The sequence below is a fragment of the Asterias amurensis genome, chromosome 19 (assembly GCF_032118995.1).
Source record: "Asterias amurensis chromosome 19, ASM3211899v1".
Taxonomy (NCBI): domain Eukaryota; kingdom Metazoa; phylum Echinodermata; class Asteroidea; order Forcipulatida; family Asteriidae; genus Asterias; species Asterias amurensis.
The window spans coordinates 10,311,626-10,328,816 of NC_092666.1; the positions used below are offsets into that span (position 1 = coordinate 10,311,626).

General features: G+C 38.8%; 1 protein-coding gene across 1 annotated transcript; it reads left to right on the forward strand.

Annotated features, from left to right (window-relative positions):
* Positions 1-546: 546 nt before the first annotated feature.
* On the forward strand, positions 547-16,579 carry LOC139951647 (DNA repair protein XRCC1-like). Its single transcript, XM_071950622.1, has 15 exons — positions 547-704; positions 1,890-1,982; positions 2,847-2,954; positions 4,178-4,336; positions 4,480-4,569; positions 5,026-5,143; positions 6,590-6,705; positions 7,886-8,090; positions 8,720-8,897; positions 9,764-9,877; positions 10,653-10,884; positions 11,761-11,951; positions 12,737-12,967; positions 14,105-14,180; positions 15,027-16,579. Exons 1-15 carry the CDS (start codon positions 654-656, stop codon positions 15,135-15,137), a joined length of 2,073 nt encoding a protein of 690 aa, XP_071806723.1. The 5' UTR covers positions 547-653; the 3' UTR covers positions 15,138-16,579.
* Positions 16,580-17,191: the final 612 nt, after the last annotated feature.

Sequence of the window (17,191 nt, forward strand, 5' to 3'; positions counted from 1 at the left end):
GGAGCGTGCATGCACCTAACATACGTACAAAATATGCAGCATGAATATTCACATATTATTTTTATGATTGCATGCAGCGAATACTCAACAGCCGAACATTTCCCATGTCATTCATGACACGCACTTAGCTCGTAAAAAAAATGACGAACGTGTTCCGTCAACCAAGGGCGTTTATTTTACAGCAAGGACAGTTTTGCACGGGGCGGACACAACTGCTTATGCAAATGTGTCCGGGCGGACACAGTGCATAATGTGCAGCAGCAGCAGCGAACACGATTATGCAAAAGCGTCCGGCGGACATTATTGCATATGCAATAGTGTCCTCCGGATAGTATTGCATAGAGGACATAATTGCATGCGACACCGGCTTCAGACGGGAGAACGGAGCCTCAAGCCGAACCCGAAGCCGAAGCTGCATTCGAAAGGGGTCGCAAGAAAGCCTACGGGAGAGCCTCGAAGTGTGACGACAGGCTAAAGTCTCACCCTACCTAGACGCTTGAGGGCGGGCTGTTGGTTGGTGCAGAAGTTGAACTTTGACATGTTTGATGAAGAATCGGGCATTATTTTTACTTCCCGCGCAGTTTGTCTTTCGGTGTTTTCATCTTCAAGAAATGGGTGAAGTACTTTGAAAAGTCTGACTAAATGAAAGCAGGATGCCTGCCATTAAGTTACAGTATGTTGTGTCGTCTAGCAGTGAAGATACGGTGAGTATCCGTCGTAGGAAACTTGGGTCTTCTTCTTGCGTGATTATCATGATTGATATATTAATATTATTGATCATGTTGATCATCATGTGTTGTTGATGCATTGTTTTTGTATTTTTTTGTATTGTATTTTGTAATTGTTGATCATGTTCTGTATGTGTTGTGTAGGCAGAACAAGTTTCCGTATGGCGCCACCACTTTTTCATTAAATATTAAATAATTATATAATATTAATAGCAATAGGAATTTATTTTTTATAGGATCCGATGGTAATTAAAACCAAAACTCAGTAAAAGTATCTAATTTAGTAATTTACCTCATAAAAAGTCATAGGCCTTAGTCATATTGGATAACTTTCCGTATGGCGCCACCACTTTTTCACTCTTTTTTAGAAAAAGGGATATCTCATTGAGGTAAATTAGATACTATATTATTTCATATCGAATGAAAAAGTGGTGGCGCCATACGGAAAATTTTCCGAATAGTTCAGTAAATTGTCCCAATTAGATATAGCCTACCAAAAAAGCTACATGATTAATAATAATATTATTAAAATAATAAAAAATCTTTCCGTACCTTTATCTTTATATAAATTATAAAATTATTTATAATGTATAAAATAATGTATTTTAATCCTGCCTGCCACCACCTTTTCACTAATTTTTCCAAAAAGGGATCTCATTGAGGCACACTGGATATTATATTATTTCATATCGAATGGAAAAGTGGTGTAATACAGAAACTTTTCCAATGGATATTAGTGTGGTGGCGTGGTACAGAAACTTTTCCATTTCGGGCTGATCTCCGAGACTCTTCCTTGTTCAGTCAATTTTGTTATGGTCTCAGATTTGGAATTGGAATCGACCTCTCGGAGCACCGTGGCGTGGGGGTTGTCTCAGACTCGGTCTCGATGGGATTCGGTGTCACCTGACTAACTCGGGACCAGCAAAAGTCTGGGAAAGTCTTGTCCAATCGTTGAATAAAATGTTTTGTCGATACCTGTTTCTTAGTCCTATATGTATGAGGTTGTTCCGCTATCGTCCGTGGAGACGGAAGTGGAACGATGCCTAAAGTTCCAGTAAGGAGTACCCGTTTTGCCTGTCGTCGTATACAAATTATACCTATCATTTTACTGTTGTTATACATCACATGTAATAAATAGTATTCAAATGTCTCTGTTTCCAGACACACAAGGCAGACAACCTTTTAAAACCAGAGTCTTATCGGAAGTGGAAATGTGCTGAAGATGCTGACAGAAAAGCCTCTGTTATTCTGCAGGTAAGACGCGCCCAGCTGTGTGTTGTTTAAAGCCACAGGTATTCTAAAAAAAGTGCAAGCAATAACTCTGCTTGACCTAAGCGCATAATTCCCTGCTTCCATAATCGTTGATTCCTTACCTTTGGTAAACAGTAGCCATAAAATTGGTCCCAGCTATGAAATTTGGCCCAGGGCCCAATCTACAATGTATGAGTCATCTCATGAATTCAAATCGCAGTCAGAAAAAAAAATGTCTGCTCTAGGGGTTTCGAGCCAAAAACGTCAAGACATTCCTTTTGATCCAGAGTTTTGTGGATACAGGTCTTCTCCAGTAGGTTTTTTGCGGACAGTGTTACGGACAGTATTCGGTTGCGATAGTGACAACTCTGCTATCAAAATGACTGTCGCCAATGAAGACTAGCAAAGATTTGAATGGTTTAAAACAACATCCAAATAACATGTTACCAAGTGTAGGAGGTTTCAAGTCATAAATTGGTAGGGTGGCCGATTGGATAAGAGCACCGAACTCATGCTCTGGTGCTTCTAAGCAGAGTGTGGGTTCGAATCCCAGTCGTGACACTTGTGTCCCTGAGCAAGACACTTAACTATAATTGCTTCTCTCCATCCAGGGGTAAATAAGCACCTGTGAGGGTAGAGATTGTTCTTGTGATTGGTTTAGCCGAGTAGCGCATATATAATTGTCGCACAGGCTGTGTACTCCCCAGGGAGTTGAGATGGTTTAAGGAAAGATTTAAGGCCCAGTAATAAAGTCCAAAGTGCTTTGGGACGCCCTTCGGGTGTGAAATGTGCTATATAAAAACTGGTTATTGTTATTATAAATTTAAGGTTTGATGTGTTTTTTTCTTCTTGTTTAAATACATGTAGTTTGAGAAAGCGTCCCAGATTCATTCCATTGATATTGGAAATGACAACTCTGCATTTGTGGAGGTGTTGGTCGGCCATTCCACTTCAACCTCATCAGATGACTATCAGGTAATTTTTTAATCCTCAACTCCCCAAGTATTAACCAAAACAACGGGGAAAAATCATATTCAAACTGGCTGCAAAAGACTTAAAGACACTGGACACTAATTTTGGTAATTACTCAAAATAATTGTTTGCAAAAAAACTTACTTGGTAACAAGCAATGGAGAGCTGTTGATAGTTTAAAACATTGTGGGAAACGGCTCCCTCTGAAATAACATAGTTTTTGAGAAAGAATTAATTTTACACAATGATTTCGAGACCTCAGATTTAGATTTTTAGGGCTCGAAATCAAGCATCTAAAAGCGCACAACTTCATCATGACAAGGGTGTTTTTTCTTCCAATATTATATCGCAACCAATTGAAATTCAAATTTTCACAGGTTTGTTATTTTGTGCATATGTTGACATTATGACATACACCATGTACACTAAGTGAGAAGACTGGTCTTTGACAATTACCAAAATTGTCCTGTGTCTTTAAAAGAACTGGACATGTTTGGTTATTGTCAAAGACCAGCTCATAAAATAACTAATCTGTGAAAATTTTTACTCAAATGCGCATCAAAGTTGCAAGAGAATAATTAAAGAAAACACACCCTTGTTGCACAATTGTGTGTGTCTTCATTTTTTTATTATTTTTTTTTTTTATGCTAACAATTATTTTAAGTGATAACCAAAAGTGTCCAGTGCCTCTTAATCAAGAAACTGGGCAATAATAATAATAACCGTATTTATAATGCGCCTTTTGCCAAAGGATACAAAGCGCCAGGTATTATTACTGCAAGGAGTGGGGCGAATTTTGAAAAATAAGACCTAATCCTTAAGCACCATGTAATGGTTTACAAGGTGCTGTGGCGCAATATGCTGCCAATCCAGCCAGGAACACCGGGGCGAACCCCCTTCTCTTTTCAAGAAGTGCACTGGGTTCTTTTACATGCGTTTACACAACACATGGGACCAGCGGCTTTACGTCCCATCCGAAGGACGAAGCAATGGTTCAGTGTCTTGCTTAAGGACTTAAGTGTCACGGCTGGGGATTCGAACCCACACTCTGCTGATCAGAAACACCAGAGTTTGAATTCGGTGCTCTTAACCGCTCGGCCACGACACTCCCACAACAAATGTTGTTGCACATGTACCATTTAATAGAGTTTTTTGCGTCATCTGTTTTACTCGTCAATTATAAATGCATCTAGACTTATACTATTTTCACTGTCTGATTTGTTTAGGTGGTACTTGTTACATCGTCATTCATGAGTCCCATGGATAGCAAGAATGGAATCAACACAAACCGTGTCCGCATGTTTGGTCCTGAGAAACTCTCCAAAGCTGTCTTAGACAAGAAATGGGATCGAGCCAAAGTTGTTTGCTCTCAGCCTTTTAATAAGGTAATAGTCAAGCTTGTAAAGATTTCCTTATTTTGTCCTTGTGTTGTGTTGTGTCATGCAGGGCTTAGAGCTCCGCACTCGGGTAGGTTTAACTTTGACATACTATGCCCATCCAGTGTGTGTGTTTTATTTCTTTTTTTCAGTTGAGTTCATACGGCCTGTCTTTTATCAAGTTCCACTCTCCGCCTGAAAAAACTGAGGAGTCTTCATCAGCCAATCAATCGGAGCAACAGGTAAATATTTAAAGCCATTGGACCCTATCGATACAAAAAAAAAGTTAACAGATTTATAAATAACTTACAGGGTTTACAGACAAATGACAGAAGGTAGTGGTGAAAGACTTCTCTTGAAATATTATTCCATGAAATGCGGTTTGAATTCAAGGCCTAAGATGAAGTTAGACTTTCGAGAATCTTTCTTTCTGACCTTTTCACCATAAAACTTTGAATGTGTACATGTTGGTGTGAATTGACTGTGAATCTCCATGTGCAGTGAATGCAGGGTCAAAGGTACATGAGTAAGGATCTGAACATCTGAGGCTGGTGTCTGGCGTAATCATGAGCCTCAAAGTTTGACGTCAGATGTTCAAGCTAGCTGTGGCCCAACTCATGTTTATACTTTTCTTACTTTGGCTGTTACTTTCCCTCTACTAATACATGTATATCGCTCTGAATTTTTTGTGTTTGTAGAGTGCCAGTAAACTTGGGATGTTCAGACTGAAAGAGGACACCAAGTCCACAAGTTTAACGGCTGGAAGTTTCTTTAAACAGAGAAGCATAACGAAGACGGAACCAGCGCCACTTACTGGTCAGTCATTGCTCTTACTGGTGTTTCTGTCTTAGAATGTATTGTTCGCATAACACTGTTGGAATGGATTGGTCGGGGCAGCGTTAGCTGGTCATGGTTGGCTACGGGGGTAGGAAGGCTGGGTGTGTCTTCAAGCCTTTGTTGTCTTGAGTTCCCATGTGATCGGTTGGTGTTGTTTTGGCTGGTGCATTTTTTCAGTGTGCGGGTCTTTTGTTGCTTTGTATTTATACTTCTCTTATTTTGTAATTTATAAAGTTTTGATATTGATTGTGTATACTTGTATTTGGCCAGTGGATGTCAAGTTTCTATGTTTTTTAACGTGGACAATAAATAAAATAAAATCTAAATCTGAATCTAAATCTAAATTGTTTCTATTTGGAAAAGTGCCTTGAGTACACCTTCCTGATATATACGTAAATAAAACTCGGAGCCCAATTTCATAGAGCTGCTTAAGCAGAGAATAGTGCTTAAAGCCTGAAGACACTATTGGTAATTACTCAAAATAATAATCAGCATAAAACCTCACCTAGTAACGAGTAATGGGGAGAGGTTGATGGTAAAAAACATTGTGAGAAACGGCTCCCTCTGAAGTGACGTAGTTTTCGAGAGAGAAGTAATTTTCCATAAATTTGATTTTGAGACCTCAAGCTTAGAAATTGAGGTCTTGGTATCAATTACCTGAAAGCACACAACTTCGTGTGACAAGGGTGTTTTTTATTTCATTCATATCTCGCAAATTCGACGACCAATTGAGCTCAAATTTTCACATGTTTGTTATTTTATGCATACATGTGTAGATACACCAAGTGAGAAGACTTTTCTTTGACAATTACCAACAGTGTCCACTGTTTTTAACATGTTTCTGCTAAGCAAACATATAATAAGCCGGATACCAGTCACAAAGTATACATGTGACATGGTAGTTTGGCTGGTAACCTTGTTCTGGTATAAAGCATCATTTGGTTTTTGATTAGCTACATTTTGTGCATTGTGCAGATTGACTTGCAATCACTCGGTTGTTGGTTCGAATCCTACCAAGCTAACCACTGATTTCACAATGACTAGAATTAGTATTGTCAGCTAGTTACTGAGAGATTAGCTGTTGTGAATTTGCCAAATCCCTTGATTGGAAGATCATTTTATCAAAGAAACATACAAACAAACATGTGACAAGTGCTCCCTGCAGAAAAAAAGTGGAATGATAATGATCAACAGTTATTATGTAAACTATCAATTTGCATTCGACTGTGTATTAGTCCATCAGACAGAAGATTTGGCATCTAAGATCATGCAGCCCTGACTGCTGTATTGGCTCTTAACAAAAAAATGTGGTGTAAACTTCCTTTTTTGTCCTCAAAGCCAGTTATCATTTCAAGAGCCAGGCAAACTAAGAGTAGATTCAGTCATTGATGATATTTTTATTGGGGACTTCTTCTTGACTTGCAGGTGCTGCAGCAGTGCGGGCAGCAGCAACTTTAGCTGCAGCATCCTTAAAAACTTCAGTTTCAACTTCACAATCGACAATGGCAGCAGGACCAACAACAACAACAACAACAAACCAGGTATGTATACCAACTCTGAGTCCAACTTCATACAGCTACAAAAAGCACAACAAGTAGCCAAGCACAGCAAATTTATTGTTCACAATCAAAATGCTATAGACCTTTATCATAGTGCAGCCATCTTGAATTTCTTCCATTGATATCAATGTTACGAAACTGAGGCTGGAAGAACAAAATAGTCTGTTTCCTATTTGCAAAATGATTATTAGCATCCATTATTGTTATTCAATACAAGGAACATGACCAGGTTGGATACAGCATGATACAGTCTATAGACTACTTCACAAATACTTCTTCTTACACGGGCATTAGCCATAATAAGAAGGTGCATGCTTTTCTAGATAGTAACAGTGTTAGTCTAGCAAGCACCTCATTACTCATCTAAAGCTTGCATGAAACGTATTTTGCAAAGTGCTCAATGTCACATGTACCATCTGCGGCTGGCATCTTACTTCTTTTCTGGCCAAGCAGGCAACTTTTAAACAAATGTTAAAGATGTTGCGTAATATCAACTGGAGAGATCATGTGTCCAGTAAGGCATGTTACCATGGATATCACAAAAGATTTCCTACAGACGGATGGACCTGGTGGGACCAACTGATGGGGTGAGGCTGAAGGTCAGACAGAGACGGAGCTATGTCAGTTCCTCAGGAGTGGTGCTGGTGTGAAGACCACAACAAAGCTTGGACTCCGATACATCTACATGTACTCGGCGATAGTAGAGAAGTCTCACGATTTCCGAAAAATCTACTCCGAAGTAGTAGAATATAAAGCATTCAAATGTAGAGTCAATAAATACCTTAAGTAACGTCCTGTTTTACAGCAATTATGATTGCAGGTGATGCTAGTTGTTGTGTCTCTCATCACTTTCTAGTGAGGAAGGCATAGTCCAATAACCATTTTTCCCTTTCTTTTCTTCGTTTTTTTTATCGTGGGATGGTCTGTTGAAATAAGCACTTAGCTATCCCTATGGGATATTATGCTTGTTTTTTTTTTCATGGGGCACTCCTTTAAAAAGAAAAAGAAAGAAACAAAAAAAGTTCTCAAAAGAACATAATCTAACAGCGAGGAGATATACGTATAGTGTTACCGCAAACCAAGTTAGTTGGGTTCGTTGAAGTTGTGCCTGCGGCCGACATAATCAATACCAGGGTAAAAAATATTGTAATTTTTCCCCCAGGTCAGACCATCGACCAGCTCCACTCCTAAGTCAGCGGACAAACACAGCGACCGACCTCAGAAGGTGACTCAGAAGAGGAGACTCTCTGACGAGGACTCTACGCCGTCATCGAGACCAGGAGACTCTCGGACTGCTGCGACGAGACGGAACAACGCTGATAGAGAGGAGAAGAAGACTGCAGCCCCGCCCTCTAAGAAGAGTAGAGGTTAGTATTCTGCCGAAAGAAAAACGAGACTTGAGATTTTTAGTTTTCCATTCTCATTGTTGCTCTTAGTGAAACCTTGGGAAAAGGGTTTTGTTCACGCCTCACAGTTTATCTGTGTGTGTGATGTAAGGATGCATAAACTGTTCGGGGTATTTTGAGCAAGATTTCCTCTCAAATGAAAGGCTGGTAGAAGTGTGAGGCGGCTGAGCTGAGAATAAAAAGAGAACAGGTTATAGTGGCGAGTCTAGGTATAAGCCCCAATTACAGTTTGAGGAGGAAGTGTCCACGAAACGCAAGTCTACATGTATATAAAATAATGGTAATGATGAGGATGAACATAGGATTCAAAATGCCTCTAGCTACCGGGCCATCTGGATTGTCTAGTTGGTAAGACACTGCTCTAGAACTGCAAAGGTTGTGGGTTCGAATCCCACCCGAGTAATATACCTGTGATATTTTTTCACAGAGCCGCGGGAAAGTACAGAGTTTACAGTGCTAACACGCATCGGTGTATTAGCACTGGATAAAACCCCCAAACGAATATTCTTTATTCCATACAAAATTCCCATCTATTTATGATGAATTTTGTTGTGATTATTATTATTATTATTATTTTAATTTTTTTTCAGACAATGAGGATACATCAAGGAAGAAGAAATCCTCCAAGCCCTTTGAGAGGTTAATGGAGGGGGTGACGTTCGTCTTAAGTGGTTTCCAGAATCCCCTGCGAGGTGATCTTAGAGACAAGGCAATGGAGATGGGAGCTAAATACCAACCGGACTGGGGGAAGGGATGTACACATCTTGTGTAAGTTAACTTTTGTCAAGCAGGGTTCGAAATCAATGATCGCCAAATATGAGTGAAGCGTGTGAGAGTCAAATCCCTTCTTCATTAGGCCACCGGAAGATTACAAAATTGTTCCTTTCTCAATAAATGAGAGGTGTACATTGGTAAAACCCCCAAAAAGGGATTGCTTTTAAGTTCATTAAAGGCAGTGGACATAATTGGTAATTGTCAAAGACTAGCCTTCACAGTTGGTATATCTCAACGTACAGTATGCATAAAATAACAAACCTGTGAAAATTTGAGCTGAATCGGTCATCGAACTTGCGAGATAATAATGAAAGAAAAAATACCCTTGTCACATGAAGTTGTGTGCGTTTAGATGGTTGATTTCAATACCTCAAGTTCTAAATCTTAGGTCTCGAAATCGAATTTGTGGAAAGATTACTTCTTTCTTGAAAACTATGGCATTTCAGAGGGAGCCGTTTCTCACAATGTTTTATACCATCAACCTCTCCCCATTACTCGTCACAAAGAAAGGTTTTACTCAAATAATTAATTTGAGTATTTACCAATAGTGTCCACTGTCTTTAAATAGTTTGAAAAGTCTTGATATTTGCTAGATTAAATGTGTTGGTGATGTAAGTATTAGTCTTGCTCTCTCCTCTAAGTTTCAAACACCAAAATGTATCGGAAATACACATTTAATTTCCAGGGGTGGAAGACGCGCGATGGAGTCTTATCTAAACCTCATTCTGGTTGTATTTCATGCACAAACTCATAAACACACCACTTTGAAAATTTTGTGTCATAAAAATGTATAGCTCTTCCATATTTTCTATCCAGTTTCAACAAGACTAACTGGATTCTTTGTTTTCCTTTTATTTCAGTTGTGCCTTTGCCAACACACCTAAGTTTAACCAAGTACAAGGCAAGGGTAAAATAGTCACCAAGGGTTGGATACTAGACTCCTACAAGAAGAAGTCTTTACATCCGTGGAGGAGGTGAGTTGAAAATGTAGATGTTATCTTCAAGCCATTGGACGCTTTGGGTAAACAGTATTGTCCAAAGGCCCTTACTTCGTGTATCACAACTTATATATAAATTAACGAACCTGTGAAAATTAAGGCTCAATCGGTCATCGGAGTCGGGAGAAAATAACGGGAAAACCCAACCTTGTTTCCGCACGTTTCGCCGTGTCATGACATGTGTTTACTATGAATCCAAAATTCTCGCTGTCGAGAATTGATAAATGTTTTAATGTTTTCTGAAAAAGTAAAGCATTTCATGGAATAATATTTCAAGGGAAGTCTTTTATTTTGTTTTCTGTTCCGAAAGTGTATAATGGCTTTAGGCAGGCTCCAGTTATTGATTCTGATTGGTTGATTCATAGCAATAAGGAGTGTAAACTTTCGCACAGCCCATATCACACCCAGCTTATTGTGCTTCATAAGCTTTGCGCAAAATGTACAGCTTTTATAAGAAGTTAATGGGGCATTTGCGTCAAATACTGATCGTCACATGTGTTGCTTGAAATTCGCTTGAAGATAAATTGTTTATCACACACGCACTGGTGGAAATACAGAAAAATAAAGCATGTCATGTCAAAACTGTCTCTTCCTAATCATTAAGACAATCTGATGCCTGTTGTTGGTTCTAAGTCAACGTAAAATAGTAGAATGAAATGGATCACAAACAATCAATTGCAGTAGTTGTTATAAAACGCTTGAAGGTGGTTCAGAATTTTTGAACAACTTCTGTCAAACTCACAATATGCAGGTATAACATGGTGTCCACTAGTGATGACAGCTCAAGCTATGAGGAAGAGAGTGAAACTGAGGATGAAGAAGACAGGGAACCAAACAAGAGGAGAAGAGCACCACCCAAGAAAGCCACACCTAATAAAGCAATGCCTAAAGCTGCCACGCCTAAAAGAGACACGCCCAAAGATGCCCGACCTGTTGATGAGGATACAAAGGAAGACGTTGCTGCCTCATCAATGGCTGATCAGGTGAGACTTCTTTCAAACTCTCTTGGCCCTTGTAATTTAAATCTATTTGTTGTTGTTTTTGTTTATGTTTTGTGTGGCAAAGTCATGACCAGTGACGCTGTCGAGACCCAATTGTCCAAGACCAAGACTAAGATCTGAAGGTCTTGCGACCTACAATAGTGGTCATGACATCACTCACTTACAAATCAGCAACAGAGTTTGAACAGTTCCTGCAAGTTCAATTGAAAGTGTACACTTCCTACAGCAGCTTTCGATAGTAAAAGCATTTTGAGAAACATTTCACTTTGAAGTAATGTGGTCATGTTAAAAGATATCAGTTTGTATGCTCCAAAATTTGAATCTTAAAAATGTTACTGTTAGTACTACTTCCAAAATTGTGCATTCTTATAAGGGAATATTCTTCCTGCGTGGACTTTATTTGGGAAATACATATTTTAGTTTTATTGTTTACATCTACATTATGAAGGAAAAACAATCAAATGGTTCAACAAACAAAAAAGTAAATTTTTGCCTTTAACTTGAAAGTCTTCACGAAGCTATTTTTATGAAATAAAATAAAGTTAATATAATTGGTTTGCGTTAACAACATGTGTGTATCTACTTGCAGTTAGATTATGTTGTTTTGAGACCTTGTCTTGCTTAATATTATGATATTGTTCTGAAAAGAACTGTCCTGCTTTAAGCAGGACAGTTCTTTAACTTCTACCTGGGCAGAAGGTAGAAACTCGGCCTACTGCTTTAGCTTTAACTTATTGAGGGGACTTCTCATTATAAACTTCACTACTACTGTGGTCTCAATAATTTGACTAGCTTGGTCTAGTCATCGTCAGGAGTCTGGTAAATAAATAAAGTTTGTTAAACGCTGTTTTATGACAGAGGACTGACCCTCCCACAGCTGCTACGGGGTCTGCTGATTCTGTACCCACTGAAGTAGCTGCTGCTGGTGATAATGATGACTGTAGTACAACAGACATTGAGAGTGAGGATGGAGGGAACAACCTGAACCCCAAAGCATCTTATCAAGATGATATATCATCAGGAGGTGATACTGAGGATGAAGTCAGAAGGTGCGGTACTCATCATTGTTGTAGCCACGGTGGGCGGTGCTAGGCAAACCCGCCCAGGAATCGCAATTTCTGCCCGGCACTCTGAGCAAGACACACTGTGCCTCCCATCCACCACAGATTTCCCTAAGAATAAATCAAAATATTGTCCATTACCATTGATCCGAGACACAGCTAATGATAACGAAATATTAAATGTCACAGAGAATGAAGGCAGTCAAAAGGCCATTCAAGTTATTGCATGGCCCCACAACATGAACAGTTTGGAAACCTTGCACTATGCCTTAAGCTTGCACTTCAGCAATGATTGTCCCATAATTAAAAATTTTGTTGATCCGCTCGCCCGTGGTGGAATTTAAAAAAAAAATAGCTACAACCCTGGCACTCATTGTGTACAAAAACAATGACCTCATACATTTTATGGCCTTAACTGGCAAGCAAGATACTACACTGGTCACATTTGGTGTCAACATTTTTATATAAACGCAAGAGTTATTAAAAGAAGAGCTGAACAAGTTTTGAGATGTGCCCCCTTTCTTCATTATCAACAGTTGATTAAAAGTATGAGTCATCTCTGTGAAATGTTTTCTTCAATTGAGCTGTGTTTACAAATTGAGCCTGCATGAAGTCCAGGCGATATGAAGCTCTTTTGTAAACATGTGATATCACAGGTTACATGGCATACAACATCAACACAAAAATTAACAAATTAAAACATTGACTGAGACTTATTTTTGCCAGCAGAACTGTTTATCATTTCCCATTTGGTTTGACTTTGTTGTTACCAGGATACAAGAAAACAAGAAAGTCAAAGCTAAGCCAAGTTCTACAGATCCCTATGATAGTTCTACTGATGAGGAACCCGACAGCGAGACACCAGACCCTCCAGTCTCTCCACCGTTGCCTACTGCTGTACCGGACCTGCCTGACTTCTTTGAAGGGAATGTGTTTTTCCTCTATGGGAAGTTTGAAGCAGAGGAGAGGAGGCAGTTGACAAGGCTTATTGTAGCGTTCGAAGGGTAAGTGTAATTTGCCTTTACAAAATATTGAGTTCGGAAAGCGCTATTGAAAAATCTATCGGGATCCCGGCAGGATTTGGTGGGATCCCTGTGGGATGCTGGTGGGATCTCAGTTTCATTTTCTATGTGGAGTTTTATGGATCATGTGTTAAGGAAGAGGCATAGATTGGTGTGGTAGTTACTCAAACGAATAATGACCATAAACACTTCTTTGGTCAGATGCACTGCAGCTATTGATAAACTATTTCAAGAAAAGAATTCCTTCAAAGTGTTATTGGTTTGGATCATTTTTCAACCAAAACAGTTGAATGGGGAAAACTATTCGTGCGCACTCTTTTCTGAGATTTCTGGGGTTTGATGTCGGTCCACCGAATACTGCGGTCGACAATGCTGTTGATTCCCGCTGTCACCTCGCTAAACGTGGATGGATGCTGCCTTCTTTGGAAATTACAGAGACAATTTTGTTGCTATTTTCTCAGTATGTAGACACTGTATTCAGCTGAAAATTTCATGTGTGGCTTTTATTCCCCTTTTTCTTTATAGTTTTGCATATAAATTATGTTGACAAAAACCGACATATGACCCTATCTTTAAAGACACTGGACACTATTGGTAATTGTTGAAAGACCAGTCTGCTCACTTGGTGTATATCAACATATGCATAAAATAACAAACCTGTGAAAATAGTCTTTAAAGGCACTGGACACTATTGGTAATTACTCAAAATAATTATCAGCATAAAACCTTACTTGGTAACAAGCAATGGAGAGCTGTTGATAGTATAAAACATTGTGAGAAACGGCTCCCTCTGAAGTAACGTAGTTTTCGAGAAAGATGTAGTTTTCCCCGATTTGATTTCGGGACCTCAGAATTAGATTTTGAGGTCCCATAATCAAGCATTTGAAAGCACACAACTTCATGTGACAAAGGTGTTTTTTCTTCAATTATTATCTGGTGACTTCAACGTCCAATTGAGTTCAAATTTTCACAGGTTTGTTATTTTGTGCATATGTTGAGATACACCAAGTGAGAAGACTGGTCTTTGACAATTACCAAAGGTGTCCAGTGTCTTTAAGGAAGAAGATGGAATTTAAAGCAAACTTCAAATTGTAATTGCAAATACTTTGTTTGTTTTAGGACTGTGGAAGACTACATGTCGGACCAAGTTATCTTTGTTGTAACAAACTCAGATTGGGATGATAATTTTGACAAGGTAGGTCATTAATAGTGTTATTATCATTATTTATTCGACCAATACAAACAAACCAAAGCTACAATAGCCCAAGACAGAACATCTAACGGAAAAACAGTTATAAAAAAGCAAGAAATAAGGGAAATAAATACTAAATTAAATTAAATCAATAAACTATTTGAATTAAGAAAACAAAACAAAAACAAAAAATAAACACTGTAAGAGGGCGGCTGAGGGCGGAGCATGCAGGAGGAGAGCAAAACCAAATGGGAACGACAACCAGAAGGGATACAAAAAATAAAAAAGACAAATCATGCGGGTCAGGGGTAACAAAAGTAAACCGGAAGCATGCTGCCACACACATGATGTAGTTGATGATGGGTGGATTTCACAAAGAGCTAAAGACTACTCCCTTTTGAATCCGTTCCCATTATTCCCATTCCCTAGACCAACTTGAATCATTGAGATAAAAATAAGTTACTCAGAACAGTTGGTACAGACACCAAGTTTTTAAAAAGGGAGTCTGTCAGGTTATAAGTTGCCAGTTTGTTTGTGTGTGATCATGGTGTGCCTTTTAAACATTGATTCATTGAAATGCAATTTCCTAATGGCTTCATTTTCTGTCTTACACCTGTTAGTTCTGTCCTGTATTTTTAATGTCTGTCTGTGGTTCTTTTAGGTCTGTCTGTTCATAGGCTAGGGAACAAAAGCTGTGCTTCTCCCCGGACCTAGATGTTGCAATTTGTTTAAAGTTACACTTTTTTTATCTCTTTTATATTTACTAAAATTATGACCATATTACTCTGTATTAAACACTATTTGCAACATTGAATAAACGTATCGAACTGTCTTTTCATAACATCTCAGGCATTATCGGATCATCCTGGACTAGCATTTGTGCGTCCAAAGTGGATTTACAATTGCTGTGAGAAATCCAAGAAGGTTCCCTATCAGCCGTATGTCATCGTGCCGAGCTGAGTCTGGTCTGCTTCAACAAGCTTAGTGTAGATCAGTGAGGTGGCCAGGAGGTGTCATGGCTGAGCGGTTGAGAGCATCAAACTAAAGCTCTGGTGTATCTGATCAGTGTGGGTTCGAGTCCCGGTCGTGACACTTGTTACCTTAAACAGATGCTTTGTCCTTCGGATGGGGTGTAATGCAGAGGTCTCAGGTGCTGTTATAAAAACTATCAACGTGTGTACCCCATACACACTTATTGCAAAAAAGGGGTTCGTCCTGTTGGTCTGGCAGTGCAACCATCTTCAATCATAAAGGCTGCACTAAAAAAGGAAAAGAAGAAGTTTGCTTCAATATTTGCATGCTGCATTATCATTTTATCACATGAACTCTTTTGAAGGTATGATAAAAACAATGATATATCAAATGTTTTTATGGAAGCTGTCATTTATTACTGTGGTCTACACACAATTCAACCAACCCTGTTAAAAATGTTAACATACTTGGTGGTAAAGATTGTTAACCTGTCCCCGCTCGGCCCCCAATTTGGTTCAGCAGAGTGTTGGTTCAAATCCCTGTCGTGACACTTGTGTCCCTGAGCAAGACACTTATATGCAAATAAATTGCTGCTCTCCACCCAGGGGTTAAAGGCAGTAGACACTATTGGTAATTACTCAACATAGTTATTAGCATAAAACCTTAGTTTTTAGCTGTTGATAGTATAAAACATTGTGAGAAACGGCTCCCTCTGAAGTGATGTAGTTTTCGAGAAAGAAGTAATTTTCCACGAATTTGATTTTCGAGACCTCAGAATTAGATTTTGAGGTCTCGAAATCAAGCATCTGAAAGCACACAACTTGTGGCACATTGTGTGTGCTTTCAGATGCCTGAGAAAGGCTTAAGACCTGAAAGGCTTCAAATTCTTTCTCAGGATCAAATATTTGATTGAGAAATTACTTCTTTCTCAATCACATCACTTCAGAGGGAGCAGTTTCTCACAATGTTTTACACTATCAACCTCGCCCCATTACTCGATACCAAGTAAAGCATGGTTGATACTTCCTGAGAATACTTTGTGGGAAGTGTATTTTCTTGGGTCGAAAGGGAGGCCCCAGGAGTGCATACAGATGAACTGGTCACAAAAATTTGCATCGCATATACGGGAAGAAGTACATGTATGAACTGGGCCTATATTTTTATGCTAAAATATATTTGTTGTAATAGACCTTAGGCACATGACTTCATTTCAAAAGGAGGTTGTCCATTGGCCAATTCTGTACAAATCTTTGAGTTTTGATTGTTTCGTCACCATTTTTCCTCCTAAAATATATTTGTTGTAATAGACCTTAGGCACATGACTTCATTTCAAAAGGAGGTTGTCCATTGGCCAATTCTGTACAAATCTTTGAGTTTTGATTGTTTCGTCACCATTTTTCCTCCTAAAATATATTTGTTGTAATAGACCTTAGACACATGACTTCATATCAGTAGAGTGCCCTCACCTATAGGTCAAAAGGAGGTTGTCCATTGGCCAATTCTGTACAAATCTTTGAGTCTTGATTGTTTCGTCACCATTTTTCCTCTAATATGGCGGCTGGATGACGTCAAAGCATGAGGTCTATTACAAAGCATGTAGGGCCTACAGTGCCTTTAATCAGTTATTTATGAATAGCATGCATACATGTACACTCTATAGTTTATTTAACTTTCAATGGTTATAAACTTGAAATGTACAAACACTTTGTCTTTTAAAGAATATCATATGTGTTTTGTAAAAAACTAAACATTGTTATATATTTATCTTTAATGGAATGTTTGTGTTGGTAACTTTTTATGATACAGTGCAAAGGTTAGAATATTCAGACATTGACGGAGTAAGTTTTAAGATGTAGAAATAAAGAACAGACTATGCAAGTAACCCTGTCAGTGTTGCCATGTTTCTCTCAGTTGTATGATCCCAAAATGTTATCAGGATATTATAAAACAAACTGTTTGAGGTCTAGAAGTTATGAAAATCAGTTTGGCGCATGAATTTGTGACTATTCGAACCAAGGACCTTTAATCATAATGTGCAAAAG

Bases quoted from the DNA above. Each gene is read 5' to 3' on its own strand.
- LOC139951647 (XM_071950622.1), top strand. From the start codon at position 654: ATGCCTGCCATTAAGTTACAGTATGTTGTGTCGTCTAGCAGTGAAGAT. The intron at 4,570-5,025 runs GTAAATATTTAA...TTGTGTTTGTAG, and splicing joins CCAATCAATCGGAGCAACAG to AGTGCCAGTAAACTTGGGAT. The intron at 14,181-15,026 runs GTAGGTCATTAA...ATAACATCTCAG, and splicing joins GGGATGATAATTTTGACAAG to GCATTATCGGATCATCCTGG.